Source organism: Naegleria lovaniensis (genome assembly GCF_003324165.1).
Source record: "Naegleria lovaniensis strain ATCC 30569 chromosome Unknown tig042, whole genome shotgun sequence".
Taxonomy (NCBI): domain Eukaryota; phylum Heterolobosea; class Eutetramitea; order Acrasida; family Naegleriidae; genus Naegleria; species Naegleria lovaniensis.
In genome coordinates this window covers 194,366-215,121 of record NW_025407863.1, presented here as the reverse complement: position 1 = coordinate 215,121, position 20,756 = coordinate 194,366, and the positions used below count along the sequence as shown (strand labels likewise).

Genomic DNA, 20,756 nt, shown 5'->3' with positions numbered 1-20,756 from the left:
AAAAAAATATCACACTATGGACACTCACACCCATCCTGTTTCACCTCTCTTCTTGAATGAGAGTGCTGCTTCGTCACAATTACCATCCAATGGATCCAAGTCAACCACAAATCAAAACTCAAATGCATATTTTGATGAAGAGAGATCTCAATCCAAGGCTGTTTCCTATGAAGAGTTACACGGAATCAAGCCAGTCGACATGGACAAGAAAATTCAAGTTACTTACAATAACTATATCATGACTGATTCATTGTTAACATTGCAAGGTGCTGATTGTAAGGGAGGATTGACTCATCATGGTACGTTTTCGGAGATGATTTATTTTTTGCAATAATCATGATGATGAATGCACATGCATTGCTATGCCTATTGCTGTGCCCTGTTGGAATCTGATGAAACACCGTTCTTGTTGCTGAATCGAATGCATTTGAATTGTTGATCGTGTCATTCCATATCGGAATTAATCCTTTCAATAACTGTTTCGAACATGGCCCTTTGATTACAAATCACAGACGAACATTTATTTATTGTTGTCCATCAAAGCTTTGAACTGTGGTTCAATCAAATTTTGTTTGAAGTTGAGAGCATTCAAAACATTTTGAAGAAAGTGTTCAATTATGCCAAAGAACACCCTAATGAAGATGTTGACCTCACTGTTGAAAATACTCAAATTCTAGTTCATAGATTAGAGAGAGCAGATCAAATTCTTCGTTATTCACTTGGTACATTTGATATCTTGGAAACTATGCATCCTGCAGATTTTTTGGAATTTAGGTATGTTTGTCACAATTGAGCTAGCATGTGCTATTGACCTGTCATTTGGAATCTTACTTTCATTGAATGTCAAACCATTGCAATGACCATTTGGAAATTCCAAATTTTCACATTGTGACTTCCTTATTCACCCAATGCATTGAGCACAGATCTGTTATTGGACCAGCAAGCGGTTTCCAATCTGTTCAAATGAGAGAATTGGAAGTCATGATGGGATTAAGGGATTCCAATCGTAGAATGTGTGGAGGAAGAACAAGCTATGAAACCGATCTTCAACACGACATTTTTGGATTAACTCGTTTGAAGAAGAGACAACAAGAGATGAGCATTAGAAAATTGGTTTATCGGTGGCTTGAAGAAATTGTCTATCCCAAAATTCCAGGAACAGAATTTATTTCCACCTTTTTGGAAAGAAAGAGAGAGAATTTAGCATTCCAAAAGAGTCGATGGTTCAATCCAGAAACTGAAATGGCAATTATCGAACAACATATTGAGAAGGAGATGAAGCCCGCAAGACAATGGATTACCATTGAAGATCAAGATTTTCACGTCAAACAAAGAACTGCCTTCAAGGTCAATAGTAGTGGAGCTCGTAGTTCTGGTGGATGTCCATTCTTTTCTCAACAACAGTCTTCCATGATGGATGGAGAAACCAAGCAAGAAACTTGCCCTGTTACTTCTCAAAGTAATGGATCTGAGAACATTGTTCCTCCAAAGAGATCTAACGAAGAGAAGATTGAACGTATTAAGAAACGTCGTGCTGCTATTTTGTTCATTATGAGCTATAGACATCACTATATGCTTTTTAATTATGCCAACTTACTTGATCGTTTGGTTGCATTAGAGGAATCTTTGCTCATGTGGAGAACTCGTCATGTTCGCATGGTAGAGAGAATGATTGGAACTCGTACAGGAACAGGTGGTAGTTCTGGTGTTGACTATCTTGAAGGTACTCTCAAGTATCGTGTATTCCTAGATCTGTGGGAATCAAGAAGTCACTTTATTCAAACCACTGCACTTCCAAAGATTCAATACAAGTCTGATATTAACCAATTTGTATTTGAAAAGTAAGAGAGAAAGGAGCTTATAAATAAGCTTTTTGTAGCAAAAACAGAATTCCTCTTTCAAAAATTTTTGTACGACATCCTTTTGACAAACTCAAAAAAATTATCATGATCACGTCATTGCTCCATGATGAATCGAAGAATACCGACGAGTCAAGTACTGAAACGTCGTCAGGAGAGATTGTCAAGCCCAAGCATTCGGAGCTGGTTTCTCAAATAATTTCAGATGATATTTTGAAAGTATTTTTCTCTGACTCCTGTAACAACAACATCCAACAAGTCTTTTTTTCGTCTGCAATCAAAAAGATTATTCTCACAGAAGGAGAAGGCGATGTTCTTGCCAATGAGCGATCCAAAGTGAGATGTAAGTTGTTGTTGACAAGACTTTTGGAATTTTACTTTCAAAGATCGTCACTGTTCTAAACTATTTTACAAAACTTCTTCAACTCAGAGTGAATGGAACACACACATCTTTCTTGACAATGGCTTAAAACAAGAGCGAGTCCTCCACAACAAGAAGTTGTATCCTATTCTTCTGAAATGTCTCTACACAATGAAAATGAATGAAAAAGCCATCTTTATGATCCCACAAAAAGTTTGTGCAGAAATTGACAACACCATCTTTATGTCAGAGTCGAAAGAAAACATTTCTCTTTCTTCATGTTTTCAATACTTGTATTGTCAATACTTTGAAATTACGTATTTGGATTACAAACCATGCCAACAAGTTTTTCTGAAAAGTTGTTGGAAATTTCACAGAATCGACAAGCTGCCAATGACATGTATAGACAAGCCATTCAAATGAAGATTCAAAAAGATGAAAGATTCAAAACTCAAATCAAGAAGGCTTTATACAAGTATAAGGATACACTTTTTGCAATGGAAGAAATTCGATTCGAAGGGCCAGACGAAAAGAAGTCCTATTTCGAAGAAAAACACAAAATTCAACTCAATTGGCAAAAGTCAACCTGGAATTACAGGAATTTCAAAAATGCATGCAAATATGTGAACGGGTCTTACATTTTTCTCCAAACCATCATGAAGCTCTTTATCTCATTGCAAGATCATGTTTAGAAATGAAAGACACTGAGAAGGGATTAATATATATAGAGAAGGCACTTTTCAATATCCAGCAACACAAAATCCAGTCAAAAGGCCAATCTTCAAAAGAAGAAGATCTTGAAAAGAATATGAAAATAGTACAGCAACGTTTAGAGCGATTGAAAAAAGATCAATATCAACAAGAAATGAAAAAGCAATCCAAGACGAAAATGTTTGGAGATTTATATCGAGATACCATGGAGGACAATTTCGAAGAGTATCACAGTTTTGATGAAGAGGAAATATTGTTTGACAAGGATTTGCAGATGGAAAGAACACCCTTAATCTTCTTCAATGATGGTCAAATTGTTTACACACAAAAATAGTGCCATTTTTTGTGTGAATATGGTGTTGTAATATAGAGGAGTGGACTGAAGGTGTGAAAGAGCTGAAGATATCACATTCCTTCACACTTTCGTTTTGCACTTTTCGAATCTTTGTCATTTTAACTTTGACAAATTGGCAGCACGACAACCCACACGAATAAAATGTCTCTCTCCGAGGAAGTATCAGTAGAATCGTTGTGTGATCATTTAACCACGACATTGTCTCTTGAAAATCTCCTCGAGAAGGAGAGAACATTCATCAACCAATCACTTCAAGAAAAATACGAAAACGAAAAGCACCAATTACAGCTCATTGAACAAGAACGTTATGAAAAATTCAAACAAGAACAACCACATGAATTCTCAAAACATGTGGAGCTAGTTCGTGCCATTCTCAAGATCAATTGGAACAAAATACGGTCAAAATCAATGTCGGAGGCCAGACGTTCATGACCACATTGCGCACCATCAACAAGCGAGAAAATTTAATGAAAGTGATGATGACCTCGGAGTTCATGATTGAAAAAGATGAGAATGGAGCGATCTTATTTGCAGATAGAAATCCTTTTTACTTTAACATGATTTTAGAGTTTTTGAGAACAGGTAGGAGGTTGATACGTATTTAATATTTATTATAATTTTATTACTGGCATGGTCAACTCAAGGCTCAACAACTCATATCGGGCTATGGAAGGCTGATAGTGAGGTCTCTATGAAGCATTTGGTACAACTGTTTGAAGAGTCCAACTACTTTGGATGTGCAAAATTAAGCGAAGCCATTCAAAATAGACTTAAAAATTGTTCATTATTTAGAGAAGATGAAGATGATGATGCATGTATCACACACTCATTTCTTGAAAATCATATACGAGTAGAAGAGGATGTTGAACCGGCGAAGTCTGAGAAAATTATTTCTTTCAACGTGCGGGGGCAATTACTTTACCCTATTGCCATTGAGAAACTGGTAAAACATTCAGAAAGCCTGTTTCCATCTCTTCTCAAGGAAACCAATGAAAATACTATTTTTCTAGATAGAGATCCGTTGGTGTATCATATCATCTTTGACTTTTTGGAAACAGGTCGATTTGATGAGATTTGCAAGCAAGACCAACAAGTGAAAACACAAATTAAGAAGGAAGCAAAAGAATTGAATCTTTTAGAATTGTTGGAATATTGGAATATACTTCGATATCACATTGAACACCTTGGATATAGCAATAGAAGAATGAAAGAAGAAGAAGATTTATTGAGAAGGTTGTTTGTTTCTGATAGAGACCATGAAATTCTTCAAAATCCATATTTGCATTTGCTGAATGTATTTGACGCTAATCAAGAAGCATTTATGATGAAAAACCCTCCTAAAGGGATTGGTTTGTTGTTTGATTTTGAAAATCCAATGGAAGCATCCAAGTTTAAAGTCTCCAAGCCCTCTATTCCACATCTGTGTCCTGATTTTGAGACCTTTCAGATTCAGTTCGACACTCTCACTTGTGGTATTTTTGATGGCATGAACTGGGAGAATGTATTTTGTGCAGGTGGTTGTGTTTTACGGGCCATCCTTGCAACCCCATTTGCCAACTCTTCCAACAATCCAATCACTGATTCTGACGATGAATTAGATGATGGAGATGTATCGGAGGCAACTATGGACGAGCTTGAATTCTATTCAAATGATTTTAACAGAAAAAAGCATGATCAACACAGTGCTACCTGTTTTGATGAAAATTTCCAGAAAAAACTAATATCATACTACAACAAACACGAACGATGGAGTAACACGGATATAGATCTCTTCTTGTATGGACTCACAGAATGTGAAGCAGAACAAAAACTTGTGGACATTTACAAACACTTTAAGAAAAGGCTTCGAGCCTTTAAAAAAGCAACAAACCAACCAAAAGCTTTTACTGACATTATGTTAATCAGGACATCCCATGCCCTTACTTTTAGATTTTATGAGCCCGTTAGAACAGTCCAAGTTATTTTACGTATCTACAAAAGTCCATCTGAGATTCTTATGGGTTTCGATATTCCTTCTTGTTGTTTTGGTTATGATGGCAGTAACGTGTATTGTCTTCCAAGAGCAAAGGAATCATTGGTCACAAGAACTAATATTGTGGATCCAGATAGACAATCCACCACGTAAGTGAAGAAATATGACAATTTTATGAATGAATAATATTTACCTATATAGTTATGAGTCAAGACTCGTAAAATATGCATTGCGAGGATTTCGGATTGGAATACCAAACTATCAACCCGCTAAGGTTAAAGCGAATAATTTTGTCGACGACGAGTGTAGAAGGAATGGTTTGGCAAAAATTTTATGGCTTCAAAACCGTTATTCATTCACACTATCACACCCTGGAATACTGACCTCAGCTTTTGACATTTCGTCGCCTTCGCCAAATCACGACTACTGTATTGTGAAAATACCAAAAGATCTTATTTCTCCATACTGGTTGCACAGTCGTATTAAGAGTCAGTACACCTATGCTGTTGAGGAGCTCAACCAACATCCTTTTTTTGATTTTACTTTGAATGACATTAATGGTATTTTGAACTTAGCATCCAACAGAAGTACATTGAGCGCAAAGATTGAATGGATCACTCTCGAGCCTACTCGTCAATATATTGGCAGTTTTAATCCAACAGACAGAAATTTTTTCAAGGATGCATATCAAACCAAACAATTCAAATATATTTGGGAGTTTAAAGAAGGAAAAAAAATATTCACACCATTTAATATCTCAGAAAGTATCTCTCTTGAAAGACACTACAGATTAAATCGATCATCGTTTGAAATTGGAACCAATAATCGTGTAGACTTTGAGGACATGGTCCAAATTATCAATGAAGATACTCCTGACGAAATTAGAAGAAAAGTGAGAAGGAAAAAAAAAGTATGCTCCCCACTCCAAAAAGGTGAAGATTAATTTAAATAAAATATATTCATTCGCCTTCTAATCAACAATTTGAACAAAACAAACAAATCGAACAAAGTGCTGATCTTGCAAACAAACACTCAAAGAGTGAAAGCCAGGGGAAATGTGCAGCTCAATTTAATTTCTTTTCACTGACCCGCCAAAATGTTTGAGCTTAAATTACAAACGCAAAAAAAATAATTGAACTCAACAGCAAATTCTCTTTCCACTCAATTACGAACAACAATAATATTTTACGGTGCAGTCGTGTTATCGATCCAAATTATTGTACATGCTACATGACGGAGGATTGCTTATGTTTAATGAAAGATCATCATCGGAATCGTTGGAGAAGGGGTTTTTGCGCCAAATCCCGATGACCTCAGAGGATGATGGCTCAAGCAGCTTTTTATTGAAAGAGTTATTGGAAACTTATAGCATCTCAAATGATGAAGAGATTGAATTTTCGGAACGGTGGAATAGTCACGGTGACAACATTTCCATAGACGGTAGGTATATTGTTGTTTTCATCAACAAACTCATTGACAAATTGAACAGAATACTCTGCGGAAGATGACGATTATCATCGTTATGTAGAAGAGTTTGACAACATTATACAAAAGAGACAAGTCCCAACGGTGATTCAAGAAGGTGATGTATTTCTGACTGCCATCGAAGATAAAGCTAGTTTTGGTATAGATGAAGATTTTGAGGAAATCCACAAAATGTTGGATCAAGATGATTTTGTAGAAGAATATCTCTCCACTGTGAATGAGCTCAAAAATTCGATTGTTACAGCTGTAGGTTATTATTTAGGTAAAAATACACTATCAAAAACATACATGCACCATATTGCGCAGATCAAAGAAAAGGTACAACATGTGCCAATTACTCGAGTTGAAACGCCAAGAGTTGTTAACAAATCACTGTCTTTGGAAAAGATGGAATCGCCTCGAATAACTGAATCGACAAGCACTAGAGATTCTATAGAGACACTCCATTTCAAATCATCTCAAAAGCCAAAACTGAACAAAGAAAAAAGTGCGTTCCAAGAATTATTATTGCAGTCAGAAATATTGAAAAGAAAATTTGAGGAAGAAAACATGAAGAGGATTGAAGAAGAACAAAGAATTGAAAAAGAGCTTCAAGAAAAAAAACGAAAAATCTTGGAAGAAAAAAGAAAACAAGAAGAAGAACGTAAACGAGAGGAAGAGCAACGAAAAAAGGAGTTAGAAGAGCAAGAACGAAAGCTGTTTGAACATCAACAAGAAATTCAGAGAAAAATTGAGATTGCAAACCAAAAAAAACAGCAAGAGCTTCTTGAAGAAGCAGAAAGGCAAACTAAACTGAAAGAACTTATAATTAAGAAAAAGGAAGAGCAAAAAATTAAGGAAGTGCAGGAAAAAGAACGGCAACGACTGGAGAATATTAAAAAATCTGAAGAAAGAAAGCGAAAGATTGAGCTAGACAAACAGAAAAAGGAAGAAGAACGGAAACGAAAGATGGAAGAAGAAAGGAGGAGAAAGGAGGAGGAGCAAAAGCGTCAAGAGGAAGAACGAAGGCGAAAAGAAGAGGAAGCATTGAAACTACAGAAAGAGCTTGAGGTTAAACGACAACTCGAAGAAAAGAAAAAAGAGCTTGCCAAAGCAAAAGAAAACAAACGAAACTTTATTGTTAAGACGATTGCTGAGGCACTACAAACTTCTAAGAAAAACAGCAAGTGGACAGTGTTGGAGCGGTTAACTTCATGGAAAAGTCATGTACAAAAATTCCTCAAATCTCCTCCCATTTCCTCCATGGGATCGACTCAAGATTTAAAGCCAGCTCAAGCAGCAAAGCTAAATGTTATTTTGGATGAGGACATTATCGATAACTCAATGCCTTTTGAGAAAGATAACTCTCAAGTCACACACATCAATATTCGAGGAGAAGATATTTCCTCAGCAAAACATAATTTATTTACGGCCTTTCCTAAAGTGAGGGCCCTTATTCTAGATACTAATTTATTTCAAAGCCTGTCATCTTTGAGCGGTCTTCCCTCACTAGAAACACTTTCAGTGAATGACAACCGGTTATCCACATTAGATATTCCAAGAGAGAGCGCATCAAAGTTGAAAGAGCTGTACGCTCTCGGTAATAACATTTCCTCGATAACACCTCTTAAAAACACGAATCAGCTCAGAAGTATTAATTTGTGCAATAACAAAATTCAGGATTTGAGCGGCATTCAGAATAACAAGAAATTGCAATATCTTCGAATTGATATTAACAAGCTTACGGATTTAAGAATTTTAGATGCATTCACCAATTTATGTTATCTTGACGTTGGATACAATGAGCTGGAAAGCATTGACAAATCACTCATGTTTAACCTTTTGTTGGAGGACATCATTCTGTATCAAAACAAAATCACTTCCATTCCATCATTCCATCACGTTCTCCTTAAGAGTTTGTACCTGAATTCAAATCAGCTGACATCCTTACCCCAGTCATTTCTATTTTCTCCGTTGATACAATACCTTAATTTGAGTGGAAACAAGCTTGAGCATCTTTCTCCACTTTCTAGCTGTATTATGCTTAGAAATATTAATTTATCATTTAACAATTTACAATCTATCGACGAGCTATTACATTTACGATTTTGTAGAAATGTTGAAGAAATGAAGTTGAATGATAACCCTATTGCTAGAGGTGTATTATACAAGGAGCTGTCAATTGCCTTGCTACCAAATCTTACAAATCTAGATGGCGAAGTAGTGAGCTCGCTAGCTCGACAGAATGTGTTCTCTCATTTCGTTTTTTACTCGCCCAGGTTAACTGGCCATGTGGTGTCATTCATTAATCACTCTCTCAAAAGATCAGTTCCATCCATTAACAGTTCAATGTTTAGAGACAATCAATACAAATTTATGAGAGACGCTATCACTCTGGATAAATCTCAGAGAAGTCTACAATCTCTCAAAACGAACGAATGGAACACAAAAACAACCTACTATTACATGTGTTCACGACATATTAACGAACGATCACAATTTAGCAATTACCATCAATGTATTTCTTCAGAGAAAGTAACTGAGAAAAACTTTAAAGATGCACAAATAAGATTTTCAAGAAGACTTGATAACCGATTATCCCAATATGACGCAAAAGTGGATCAAAAGCAACAACACTTTGAGGAACATCTCGGCTTTAATCCAAAACGACACCAGAACGTTTTTACGATAAATGCTGAATACGAAGAAAAACTAAAAAAGCTAAATTCTGCCATTCTTATCCAACGATGGTTCAGGTTATGGAAAATAAGAAGAAAGAAGCGACTTAGGGAACGAGAAGAAAAGGCAGCTATTGAAATTCAACGAAACTGGAGAGGTTACATCACAAGAAAACATAACCTTGATTGGATCTTGCATGCATTGAACAAGCGACACAAAGCTGCAACAAAAATTCAGTCCGTGTGGAAAGGATACAGAGTGAGAACAATTCTGAAGAAAGCAAGACAATTTGAGGCAGATGAAATATTCGAACTGGAATCTGCAGTGGATGATATTGAATATCCCTCAAGCATCTTAAATGATTATCTTCCAATTAATATCAAAATACCTGAGAACAGAACGAAAAAGAAAATTGACGTCTATTATTACAACGTACATACAAAAACAAGTCACGGAGGAGATGAATCTATTAAGGAGCTTTATAGGAGTGCAAATCTAAACATGCCACAACAGTTAACGGAAGAAAATACTATCCCATCTCTTATTGTAAATAGATCCAACAATGAGGTAAAATCGAAAAATGGATGGATGGAGGAAGAAGATGAAGCTCATGATTCACACGAGTCCTCTCAACTTGCAATAGACGAAGGAAATACCTCAACCCAAAGCAGTGTCAGTTCACAAAAGTCATCCAACTCGAATCTTGAAGCTATCAAAAACACCTGGCATTTCAAGAATATTGAAACAGCAAAGGATTTATTCGCTAAAAACAGTCGAGTCCAAAAAATCAAAAAGCAAAAACAATTAAGGGAAGAAATGAAAGATCCTATGAAAAGATTGGAAATGTTTAAAAAGAAGTCAAGCGCAACAACTGCTACAAGTATTCAGACAAGCAAAAGCAAATCTTCTAACAAACAAAATCTAGCAACTCACACGGCTCACATTGATACAGACATGGAATTGAGGTCACTCTCCTCGTCAGAAACAGATTCACGACACTCTTCAGAAAATTTACGTCTTCCCAAAATCAACAACAAACCTCGTGGAAGGTAAGGCAGTAGTACCTTATTGACTTACAGTAATGGATTGGACATGATTTCTCAACCTTTTGATCCTCTTGCTCTCCCACAGTTTTTGTCAATAAAATTGGCTTGTGAACTCTATACGAACTGTTCTTGCATGAAATCTCCCTAGATGCCGTCTTCAAATTTGTATTTGAAGTTTTGAACGGTTGGTTATTATGATCAATTCGGCAATCTCTGGAACATCAAAATTCTATAAAAAAATGCAACCACTGCTAACCCGAATGAATCATGATCCTACTCTATTGGATCAGCATAATCATGTGCAAATTCCAGAAGAACACACTTGGTTTGAAATCCGTTTTAAGAGCCATGACGAAGAAAAACAAGAATTGAAAGGCTTGCTAGAGAGAATGAACGAAAAACCGCAAGTTCCTCTGCAACGATTGTTCCTGGTGAATGGACATCTCACTTCTGACACAATTCGGAATTTGGACAAGAATGGTTGTTCTAAAAATTTGCAACAGTTGGAGCTCATTGGCACTCCTCTCGATGATTTTACCTTGTTGCATTCATTCCTGGAAAGAACCTCATTCATGAAGAATTTGAGATTGGTCGGATGCAACCTCTCCGATGAAGGCTTGAAAGAATTGCTTGGACGAGACAATAACAAGTTTCTAGAGAAATTAGAATTATTAGATTTAACTGAGAATCAACTCACAATAGATGGAGTTTTGAAAGTGTTCGCTGAACACGCTTCTTCTCTCGCTTCTTTGAAATATCTCTTTTTGGAAAATAATTCATTTGATGAAGAAGAAATTGAAATGTGTCGTTCTTCGTTGAAAGAACTCTTTCCCTCGTTAGAAATTATGTTGTTGAAAAAGACAGATTTCTCTCTCGGTGAAGATGAAGTTTTTACTCAACAATTATTCAAATCTATTAACACGGTTTCAAGTCTCCTTCAACAAGAAGAAGAACATACTGAAGACAAAGACAGCACTACTCATAATGGTCTCTCAGCAGAGTACATGTACCAATTGGCTAACATTCTAGAAAATCCAAGTATCTTACCATTTGAATCCAAGCAAGTGACCCAATTATATTTCAAAGCGGCCTTGGCTGATTATCCACCAGCTCAATATCACGTAGGATGTATCTTTTTCAAGAACTATTGTGTGGACGACACAATCATTTATAATCCCATTGAAAGCAAATTCTTTTCAAAAAGTAATCGAATGGCACATTCATGGTTTGAAAAAGCAGCTTCTCATGGTTATGCATTGGCTCTTCTCAAACTTGCTCATTTTCATGAATTTGGTGTTTCTGGAGTTGAACAAGATGATGAAAAAGCATTTGAATTGACTCTTCGAGCAGCCCAATCTGAAGACTGTCCACAAGCATGGATGCAACTGGTGAAAGGTATTTGAGAGGTATTGGAACACAACCAAATGCGACAAAAGCTATGGAATACTTGACCAAAGCAGCGGAGAATGATCATAAAGAGGCCATTCAACTCTTAGCACGTATCTATCATCATGGACTGCCTCAGTCATCTTCTAAGGAAGGTGATGGCAAGACAGTGGTTAATGACGAAAAAGCATTGTATTGGTTTACAAGATTGTGTGAAATCGATCCAGAAAATGCACAAGCGTTTTACATGGTTGGTGTGTATCATATGGGAGCATTTGGTGAGTTTGAAAATCAAGACGTGCAAGAAGCAGTTCGTGCTCTCACATGTGCTGCAAGATTAGGTCACGGACAAGCTTGTTATCAATTGGGTGGATTTTGGTTACACATTCAGCAAAATCCAGAAATGTCCTTCTTTTGGTTTAGAGAAGGATCTCGTCTAGGAAATGAGGCTTGTGTGGAAGCTTTGAAACAATTCACTGTTGTTGACTCGAGAAATCCAGATCTGTGAACAACTTGGAAATTTTGGAATTTTACAAAAAAAATGGCACGAGGCAATCCGAACATTTTCGAGGGGCATAAAACGTTTCATCTCTTGACCTACAATACATTCCTCATTCATATGCTCATTGGAGAATCACCTCCCTATAAATCGGAACGAGTCAAGGGATTTTTACATCAATTAAACAATGATGAAAATCAATTGGATTTTGTATTTTTTCAAGAATTGCACCGATTTGGAAATGTTTGGTTCAAACTCTTTGATAATTCGCCGTATGATGAAATGTTGAATGGATTGATTCAAAAAAAAATTGGACAAAAACTTGCTTTCCATGTGGTGGAATCTAAAAAACCATTTCCACTCTGTCAAGATTCTGGATTGGTGATTTTGAGTAAATATCCAGTGTTGAAATCTGAAAATTACATCTTTAAGAGTACAACTTGGAGATCATATGTTACTGCAAAGGGTATATTATATGCATTGGTGATATTTCCTCAACACAGGATGTGTCTCAAGATGATTCCAGAGAGTCGAGGAACAATTCCAATAATAATAGAAAAACTCAAGTTGCCAACAACAACCAGCTATTACACTTATTCAACTTACACATGGAAGCTTTTGATGAAAATAAGAGACGTCTCCAAATTCAAGAATTGGTTCAATTTATTAAGGAATGTATTGAACCTTTTTTACATACTACAGAGGCTCCTCCAAGAATTATCATTTCAGGAGATTTCAATATTGACAGTATTAGAGAAGAAATGTACAACGAAATGATGAATCTGTTGAATACGGAAATTGGTTTGTGTCAAGATGTTTTTGGCTCAAAAGTTTCCGAGCATCCTACGACTTTTGCTGGAGTGTTGTGTTTGGATCATGTGATAGTGAGTGGAAATTTCAAAGCACAACTGAAATTGTGAATTGGACACACACGATGGAACAGCGAATCATTCCACTTTCGGATCATTCTGGAGTGCAGGTGAAACTTCAACTAAGATAGTTCATGATAGTCATTAAAAACAACCACAAAATGATTCACTTATTATTTGACTAATATCTGAACTGTCACATTGTAAATGATCTTAAATAAATTAATTTAAAAAATTGGACCTGCCAATCATTAAACATCTAACATGGCATCGACCACATTGGTAACCATGCTTGCAATAAGAGAGCGGTCTGGAATAGCCACAGCAAGACCATACACTGGTGCTGATCCCTTGACACTATCAGGATTATTCTTAACTTGAGCTACAGCATCTTTGAGGTCCAAAATAAATTCATCAGCCTTTTCATCTGTTGCTGTATTCAATGTAATACAAATATGGAAGGCGCTAGGGAATTGCAATGCATTCAAAGACCAACCTCGATGTGACAAAAAGTCCATCACTTGGAAAATGTTAATATTACTGTAGGAAGATTTTGTTTGAACAGCAATCACCACAGTGCTTGGATTTCCACATACTTCAACTTCTGGAATTTCTTCAGTAATTCTCTTCTTAATTCGTAATACAGTATTTACAATTCTTTTGCTTGCTTCTAAATATCCCTTTTCACCAATATGCATCATGGAGGCCCAAGCAGCTGCAACAACAGCACCACTTCTAGATCCTGACATGGTTGGAGATGCATAAACACCACCCATCCAATCAGTCGTAACAAAGTACATGTACTTTCTCAGGTCTTTGTTTCTAAACAATAATACACTGCTTCCCTTTGGTGCCATTCCAAATTTGTGGGTGTCCACACTGATGGTTGTCACACCAGGTAGAGTAAAATCAAATTCTTTCACTCCAATGTCGTATCCTAATTTCTTGGCGAATGGAACCACAAATCCTCCCAAACAACAATCGACATGAAGTCCAATTCCATGTTTCACTGCTAGCTCGTTCAACTCGTCAATTGGATCAATAGTACCTTGACTGAAACATGGAGCAGAGCCAACGAGCAAAATGGTATTAGAATTAATTGCTTGTCTTACCAAGTCCATTTTAACCTTAAAGGTTGTCAAATCGACATCAATCAATCGTAATTTCAATCCCAAATAGTGACATCCTTTCTCAAAGGCACAGTGAACAGTTCTTGGAGCAATCACTTCTGGATGTTTAATCCACGGTTTTTCTGCTCTTGCTTGGTCTCTGTATGACTTCAAAGCCATAATAATACTTTCAGTTCCGCCGCTGGTGACAGCACCAACAACTCCCTCACCTGTTTCCTTATTGAATGGACCATTCATGAAAGCAGCTGTCATTCTAATGACCTCAGATTCCATCTTACGAGTGTATAAAAAACAATCGGCATGCAATGGATTTGTATGCATAAAATAACTATAAGTTTTAGCCAATAATTCCTCGTGATGTTTTCTGAAAGCTAAAGGATCAGAAGAACGATCTCCATTCTTTTCTTCAGTCTTATTGAGCTCTTCGTTGTCAACTTTGGCATCAATGTACACAACACCTGAAAGCTTTTTTTCTTGAACTTTTCTTCGATCAACATCTCTCATTCGTTGCAAAAGTGATAACAATTCTTCATAGGGAATTCCTTCAACAGGCAATTGGTAATTAATTTCCTCATTTTCAATTCCTTTTTTAAAAGACAATTTAATTTCCTTTGAAATCTTCACCAACGTCGATTGAATACCAGAATCCACCATCGGAAGTTTTCTCACTGTTTTCAACAACATTCCAAGAATGACTCCAGATAATCCATTCGGATGTTCCTTTGAAGCCTCCCAAAGCTGCTTTCCATAATATGCAGAAGCCATTGCCGTTGCTGTATAAAACATCAAAGTTAAAGGCTTGATATGTTTCAATTGATCATTGAGTTCATCCATTTTTCGGAGAGCTATTTGAAACGGATTCGTCATGAATGAGGAATAGGATGCAACGTTGGTATTATTTGAGAGTCCCGATGATGAAGAAGGAATGGAGGACATTTTTTTTTTAATGTTTGGATGATGATTTTAATTGATGGAAGTTGATTCTGATGATGGAAAATTTTAGACATGACGATGATGAAAGGTTCAATGAGTTTGAAAAAAAAATTTTTCCAATTCTCCATTCTGGTCAAGTGTGGTCATTGAACATCCATTGGTAGGAATAGAATGTTTTTTCCTTTTTACAGGGTTCACCATTTCTTGTTACAATTAAATTGACTTCTATTTCAAATAATGTTAAAAATTTATTTCAAATCATGTGTATATTGATGGATAGATGGAAGAATATATCGATTGAAACATGGTATTAAATAGCATTATAAACACTTCTCTTCAAAATATATTTAAAAATCACCAATTGAATTCCATCCTTAATCAATAAAATTCCTTCCCAACTCAATAAGAGTACATTTTTCCAAAATTCGAATTGAGGAAGTTGTGAAATTCCCCATCCTTCACTCTTTTTCAATACCAATGTATTTAAGAAATATCCAATAATGAAATACAAGAGGAAGAGAATGAAAATGATGAGCATGGTTAGACCAAAGTATCCAAGACCTCCTAATGGAACATCTTCAACAATACATGAGTGTGGAGTGTCCATTGTGAATTCATAGGAAATGGAAGTTTGAGTGGTGACTTCTCCTAAAAAGGAAAAGGATTTGACAGGATCACCATTAGGTTTGCAATTCATGGTAATTTTCATACTTTCTTGTTTGTTCATGAAACGTTCACCATTATTGACTTGAACAGTAACACCTAGCTCTGGCTTGGAGGAATCAATGAGAGAAATTTGATAATTATCTGTACAATGATGGGTCATGAAACATTTCATGATTAAGAAGAGCAATCAACATGTAAGAAGAATAGGGGTGTGTTCATGAACAACACGTAAGGAATGTATCATTGACATTTGACATTTTTAAAAACCTACCTGCAATTGATTTTCCAGCCATATACGTTCCACACATCAACTCACTTCCACGCGTATACGTAGCCACTCCAGCATAATTCTGTCCATTACATGGCACACTAGCATCTTTACATAAATTCACATAAAAATCATAATTCAATTGTGCATTGTAAACATGATAATCTGAATCTGGTCTCGTTGCTCGATTTAAATCAATCACTCGACCATCTGGTAACTTGAAAATGCAAAAAGGTTGAGTGGATTGTTGATGTGAAAAATGAATCATCATGTTGAGAATCATGTGGAATATGGAAATCCATACACACATCATCAAGAATGGAGAAGATTTTAAAAATGGTCGTGTGGGTTGTTGTTGCATTCTCTACGAAACAAAAACTTTTCAAATAATATTATTATTATTTAATAACTTGTCGACAAGTCGCTGGATAAATTTTCGAAATTAATTTTCACACACCAATGATGAAAGAGACCAAGATGCGTCTGTGAGAGAGAGGCGCTGATGGGAATGAGGCTAATTTTTTGATGAGTTTTATTCACACACGCTCCGGAGCAAGGAAAAGATTTTTCGGAAACGGAGATTGGAGGCAAACGGAAGAAAGGATTCTTGTTCGATTCTATTAACGCATCTCATTGAATCTAGATTTCTTTGAAGTCAATGAAAACATCAAGTTGAATAAGGAAGAGTAATAAGGTTGGTTAGTTTTCGAACTTGTCGACATTTTCACCTGCTAATTTAACACCACAAACGTCAGCAGTCAAAACATCATCATCCAACAAGAAAAAAATGGGACAAGCCAGCAGTCATCATCGCAATCAAGAGGATCAACCTTTTGATTTTGCCACTACCAATCCATCAACGACAGCTCCTACAACAACAACAACCACAACCACTCAACCCATCATTCACAAAGAAGAATTACTTCATCACTTGTTGTTGATGGGAAGTTCCAATTCGGGAAAGACTCTTTTTGCTAAAATGTCAAATTTAATATTGGAAGGATCCATGACGAGTCGATCCATGAAATATCGAGAAGAATTATTGTCTTCCATGTTTGCTTGGTTGTTGTTGATTGTGTGTGTGAAAAAGAAATTATTTTCGGAAATGAAATTACAAGAGGTGAGATCGGAAGCATTGATTGATGTCTTGCTCAAAAAGAGAACCAAGAATATGGACTCTACTTTGAAGAATGTGACAATCCATGTAGAAACAAGAGAAACCACCGACGATTTGGATGATCGATGTTTGTTACAATTAGCAATTGTCAAACCTGAATTGTTGTGGAGTAATGACAAGATGATGAGAGACATTTATGAAATGTGGCAGACAGAAACAATATTACACAAAATTTATGCCATTATTTATTTCAACAAAATGTCACCAGAATTGTTGTTTTTGTTTGGTAACACACAAGTAGGATCGGTCATTTCAGGAAATGTTTTAGATAAATTTGGAAATGTGAATACTGTACCAAAACAACCACAATGGCAACACTTTGAGAATTTTAATTATGTCATGAATCATTGTGTAGAAATTGCACATTCATTGAGACGAGCTCAGAAAGGTATTCTCGATCCAGAAATTAATTTCGATAAGGAATTCTTACTGGCCTCCAACATGACTAGAGGATACTATGAATCTGAAATCAAATTGAAACTAGAGAATATTACTACAAAGAAACAAGAACCCTCTCCTACCAGCAGTAAAAAGAAAGAAAGCAAGGAAAACAAAGAAGAGCTTGTCACAATGAGTGAACAATTCAGAAGTTTGTTTATGATTGACAGTGCAGGAGTGAGATCAGATCGAAAGAAATGGCGTAAAATTTTACTTTCCAAATTGTATCCAGATCTTCATGAAAAGAAGAAGAAGGAAACATCCACAGATGCTGGAAAGAAAAAGAAGAAGGATAAGAAGGAAGCATCATCGAGTTCTGGAAACTTGGAGGGCACTCCTTCCTCTCTTCCATTATCTTCTTCATCCACTTCTCAATCTTGTGAAATTTCTCCACAAATTTATTCACAACTCAAACCCAGTGGTGTTGCTATATTATATTTTGTAAGCTTGACGTCATTCAATCAATATTCGGTGGATGACATTTTAGGATTATATGGATCGACCATTTCCATTACTGTGGATTCTAAAACACCTGGAAGTCCACTTCTCAATATTAATAGTGACAAAATTTTAACAGTCGAACGTCCAATCTATGTGAGTAGTAGTGAAGGCGGTGAAAATGCACTTTCTGCTGAAGAAGATCATGAAGAACAAAAGCTTGTGAGCGTATTGAAGTCTCCAAGAGGAACTGAAGTGAATTTGAAACATGTGGATTTATTAGAAAAGAAGAGAATGAAAAAGAAAACATTGAAACCTCCCAAGTATAAGCCATTGATTGATTCTGCATCTTCCATGTTCTTGTCACGTCATCAAAGTTTGAAACATAATGGATTATTGACTCTTAAAAATCAATTAATTGATTCATTAGAATTCTTTAACAAGACTGTGAACATGCCAGAAGTGACCAATGTGCCAATCATTTTGGTATTCACGAAAAAGGAGTCTCTCAAGAGAAAATTAGTATTTTGTGATTTTTCTGATAGTTTTTTCACAAGCTTACAAAATCAAACTTCAGAAATGGTACCCCTAGATCCTCTTCCAGAAGAAATTCTTTTAAAGAGACCAGTCATGATTGGAACTCAAAAAACTCACATTTCTGCAAGAAATTCTCCACTCCCGTCACCATCCATTCTTTCTTTGAAATCAATGAACAACTCTGACGCATCACCAAGATTAATGAACGAGTTAAAGACTTCGAAATTACTTTTGAATCGATTGAAAAAAGAATTGGATAGTGACGATGTTGACTCGACACGTGTGGAATCTCCAGTGATTGAACATTTAGTGATTGCTTCAACAACTTTGGAAACAACCAACGCAATTTCACAATCTCAGCAAACTCAATCGACTACTCCATCTGAATTGAAACCACCACCATTGACTTCTGAACAAGAAACATGGTCTGAAAAACAACTTGAAGAAACACATGATTACACACCAGAGAACGAAAATCATCATCAACAATTTCAGGAAACTAAGGAAGATCACAACAAGAATGAAGAAAATGAAGAGAATCAGACCACCAGTTCAAATGACAATATCACTCGACAACCTTCTGAGACTTCCCTAAGACAATCCCTTACTCGTGATCGTCTTTTGGATGTTTCCTCTGTGGGAATGGCCATTGGAGAGAGAAGACAATTAGACAATCGATGTGTGAGTGTTTCCATTAATTTAACAACTTTGGAGCAACAATTAGAACTTCAAAGAAAAGCCATTCTTGAATTATTGGATGACTCTGAAACCATTCAGGCCATGACAGAGACATGCCTTAAATTTTCAGATCCCTATGAAAAGAAGGTTCCATTAACAGAAGATGATTTTAAGGAACCAGAACAACCAAGAAGTGTTTCTGATGAATATTCTCAGCTTGTCATTGATTACATTGCAAAACAATTCTTGAATCAAGTGAAAAACGAAGAAAAGAGAAAACAAATTGAACAACAAATTATTGTTTTGGATATTTTCAATAGAGATGAAATGGAAAAAGTTCTCAAAGAACTCATTCATAAGACATGTTAAAGAGTCGATAATTGAATTTTTCAAATATTCTTTTCAAATTGTACATAAAATCTTGTTCTTAATTTTATACAAATCTGCATATGCAAAACACTCTTCGAAGCACATACAATCATCTTATTTGAATGAAACTAAATCCTTATGATACACATTAATGACATAAAGTGTTCCTGATTCGTTCATACCCATACTCGACAAGGATTTCTCATTCTTCAACAAGACGTGATTCACACTTGTGGCAAACACAAAATCATCAGGATTATAATTTCGATGTTGACAATACATTTTGCTAATCACACCAAATTTCTTATTGTTCTTACATGAAATGTCACAAGTCAATACTTGATCACCCACTTTTTCTTGAATTCTCAGCTTGACATCTACATGCTTCTTTTTGAGCTTGACAGTTTCACGTTCCACATAATCCGACAAATTAATAACCTCCTCATCATTCGAATCTGATGCACCATTTCCATCATTCAATGCCACCACTCGACACAATACAACACTCAAAGGTTTTCCATTTTCCATCACTCGATTTTCCTGTAATGTTTTTTTATCGACCAATAATTCTTTACCGACAGCCAATCGATATTGATCGATCAAGGAATCCATTAAATGTTCATGAATCACACTCGATGGAAGATATCGTTTGGCTAATAAATAGGAAATAAATATCTTTTTAATTTGTTGAACCGATGTATCGGAAGGATAACAATAAGTGACTCTCACGAAAGGAGATTGATTGGTTTCAAGTTCGGAGAGATTGGATTCTGGAATTTCGTACGTGATTCGAAGGGCAACAATTTCTGGTGCTTGTGATGAGCCTGGTATTGGCGATGATGACGATTCAGAACCACCTCTTGGAGTTGAAGGGACAATCAGTTCAGAAGACGACATTTTTTTTAAAAAGGTAATGATGAC

The 20,756-nt window shown here is 36.0% G+C and overlaps 10 protein-coding genes across 10 annotated transcripts; 7 read left to right on the top strand and 3 right to left on the bottom strand.

The window, feature by feature from the left end:
• Positions 1–16: 16 nt before the first annotated feature.
• Positions 17–1,845, top strand: C9374_010316 (uncharacterized protein; the record flags this gene model as incomplete). The annotated part of the gene is made up of 3 exons (XM_044685847.1): positions 17–299; positions 513–774; positions 924–1,845. The coding sequence occupies 3 exons, from the start codon at positions 17–19 to the stop codon at positions 1,843–1,845; spliced, it is 1,467 nt and encodes a 488-aa protein (XP_044544116.1).
• A 101-nt stretch (positions 1,846–1,946) lies between these two features.
• On the top strand, positions 1,947–3,265 carry C9374_010315 (uncharacterized protein; the record flags this gene model as incomplete). Its single annotated transcript, XM_044685846.1, has 4 exons — positions 1,947–2,202; positions 2,246–2,465; positions 2,567–2,851; positions 2,902–3,265. 4 exons carry the CDS (start codon positions 1,947–1,949, stop codon positions 3,263–3,265), a joined length of 1,125 nt encoding a protein of 374 aa, XP_044544115.1.
• A 162-nt stretch (positions 3,266–3,427) lies between these two features.
• On the top strand, positions 3,428–6,201 carry C9374_010314 (uncharacterized protein; the record flags this gene model as incomplete). The annotated part of the gene is made up of 4 exons (XM_044685845.1): positions 3,428–3,646; positions 3,709–3,868; positions 3,931–5,407; positions 5,460–6,201. The coding sequence occupies 4 exons, from the start codon at positions 3,428–3,430 to the stop codon at positions 6,199–6,201; spliced, it is 2,598 nt and encodes an 865-aa protein (XP_044544114.1).
• A 364-nt stretch (positions 6,202–6,565) lies between these two features.
• Positions 6,566–10,454, top strand: C9374_010313 (uncharacterized protein; the record flags this gene model as incomplete). The annotated part of the gene is made up of 2 exons (XM_044685844.1): positions 6,566–6,698; positions 6,748–10,454. 2 exons carry the CDS (start codon positions 6,566–6,568, stop codon positions 10,452–10,454), a joined length of 3,840 nt encoding a protein of 1,279 aa, XP_044544113.1.
• Positions 10,455–10,686: 232 nt separating this feature from the next.
• Positions 10,687–12,341, top strand: C9374_010312 (uncharacterized protein; the record flags this gene model as incomplete). Its single annotated transcript, XM_044685843.1, has 2 exons — positions 10,687–11,842; positions 11,884–12,341. The coding sequence occupies 2 exons, from the start codon at positions 10,687–10,689 to the stop codon at positions 12,339–12,341; spliced, it is 1,614 nt and encodes a 537-aa protein (XP_044544112.1).
• Positions 12,342–12,374: 33 nt separating this feature from the next.
• On the top strand, positions 12,375–13,252 carry C9374_010311 (uncharacterized protein; the record flags this gene model as incomplete). Its single annotated transcript, XM_044685842.1, has 2 exons — positions 12,375–12,798; positions 12,948–13,252. The coding sequence occupies 2 exons, from the start codon at positions 12,375–12,377 to the stop codon at positions 13,250–13,252; spliced, it is 729 nt and encodes a 242-aa protein (XP_044544111.1).
• Positions 13,253–13,452: 200 nt separating this feature from the next.
• C9374_010310 (uncharacterized protein) lies at positions 13,453–15,267 on the bottom strand (the record flags this gene model as incomplete). The annotated part of the gene is made up of 1 exon (XM_044685841.1): positions 13,453–15,267. One exon carries the CDS (start codon positions 15,265–15,267, stop codon positions 13,453–13,455), a length of 1,815 nt encoding a protein of 604 aa, XP_044544110.1.
• Positions 15,268–15,574: 307 nt separating this feature from the next.
• Positions 15,575–16,481, bottom strand: C9374_010309 (uncharacterized protein; the record flags this gene model as incomplete). Its single annotated transcript, XM_044685839.1, has 2 exons — positions 15,575–16,071; positions 16,202–16,481. 2 exons carry the CDS (start codon positions 16,479–16,481, stop codon positions 15,575–15,577), a joined length of 777 nt encoding a protein of 258 aa, XP_044544109.1.
• A 504-nt stretch (positions 16,482–16,985) lies between these two features.
• On the top strand, positions 16,986–19,835 carry C9374_010308 (uncharacterized protein; the record flags this gene model as incomplete). The annotated part of the gene is made up of 1 exon (XM_044685838.1): positions 16,986–19,835. One exon carries the CDS (start codon positions 16,986–16,988, stop codon positions 19,833–19,835), a length of 2,850 nt encoding a protein of 949 aa, XP_044544108.1.
• A 114-nt stretch (positions 19,836–19,949) lies between these two features.
• Positions 19,950–20,732, bottom strand: C9374_010307 (uncharacterized protein; the record flags this gene model as incomplete). Its single annotated transcript, XM_044685837.1, has 1 exon — positions 19,950–20,732. One exon carries the CDS (start codon positions 20,730–20,732, stop codon positions 19,950–19,952), a length of 783 nt encoding a protein of 260 aa, XP_044544107.1.
• Between the last annotated feature and the right edge of the window lie 24 nt (positions 20,733–20,756).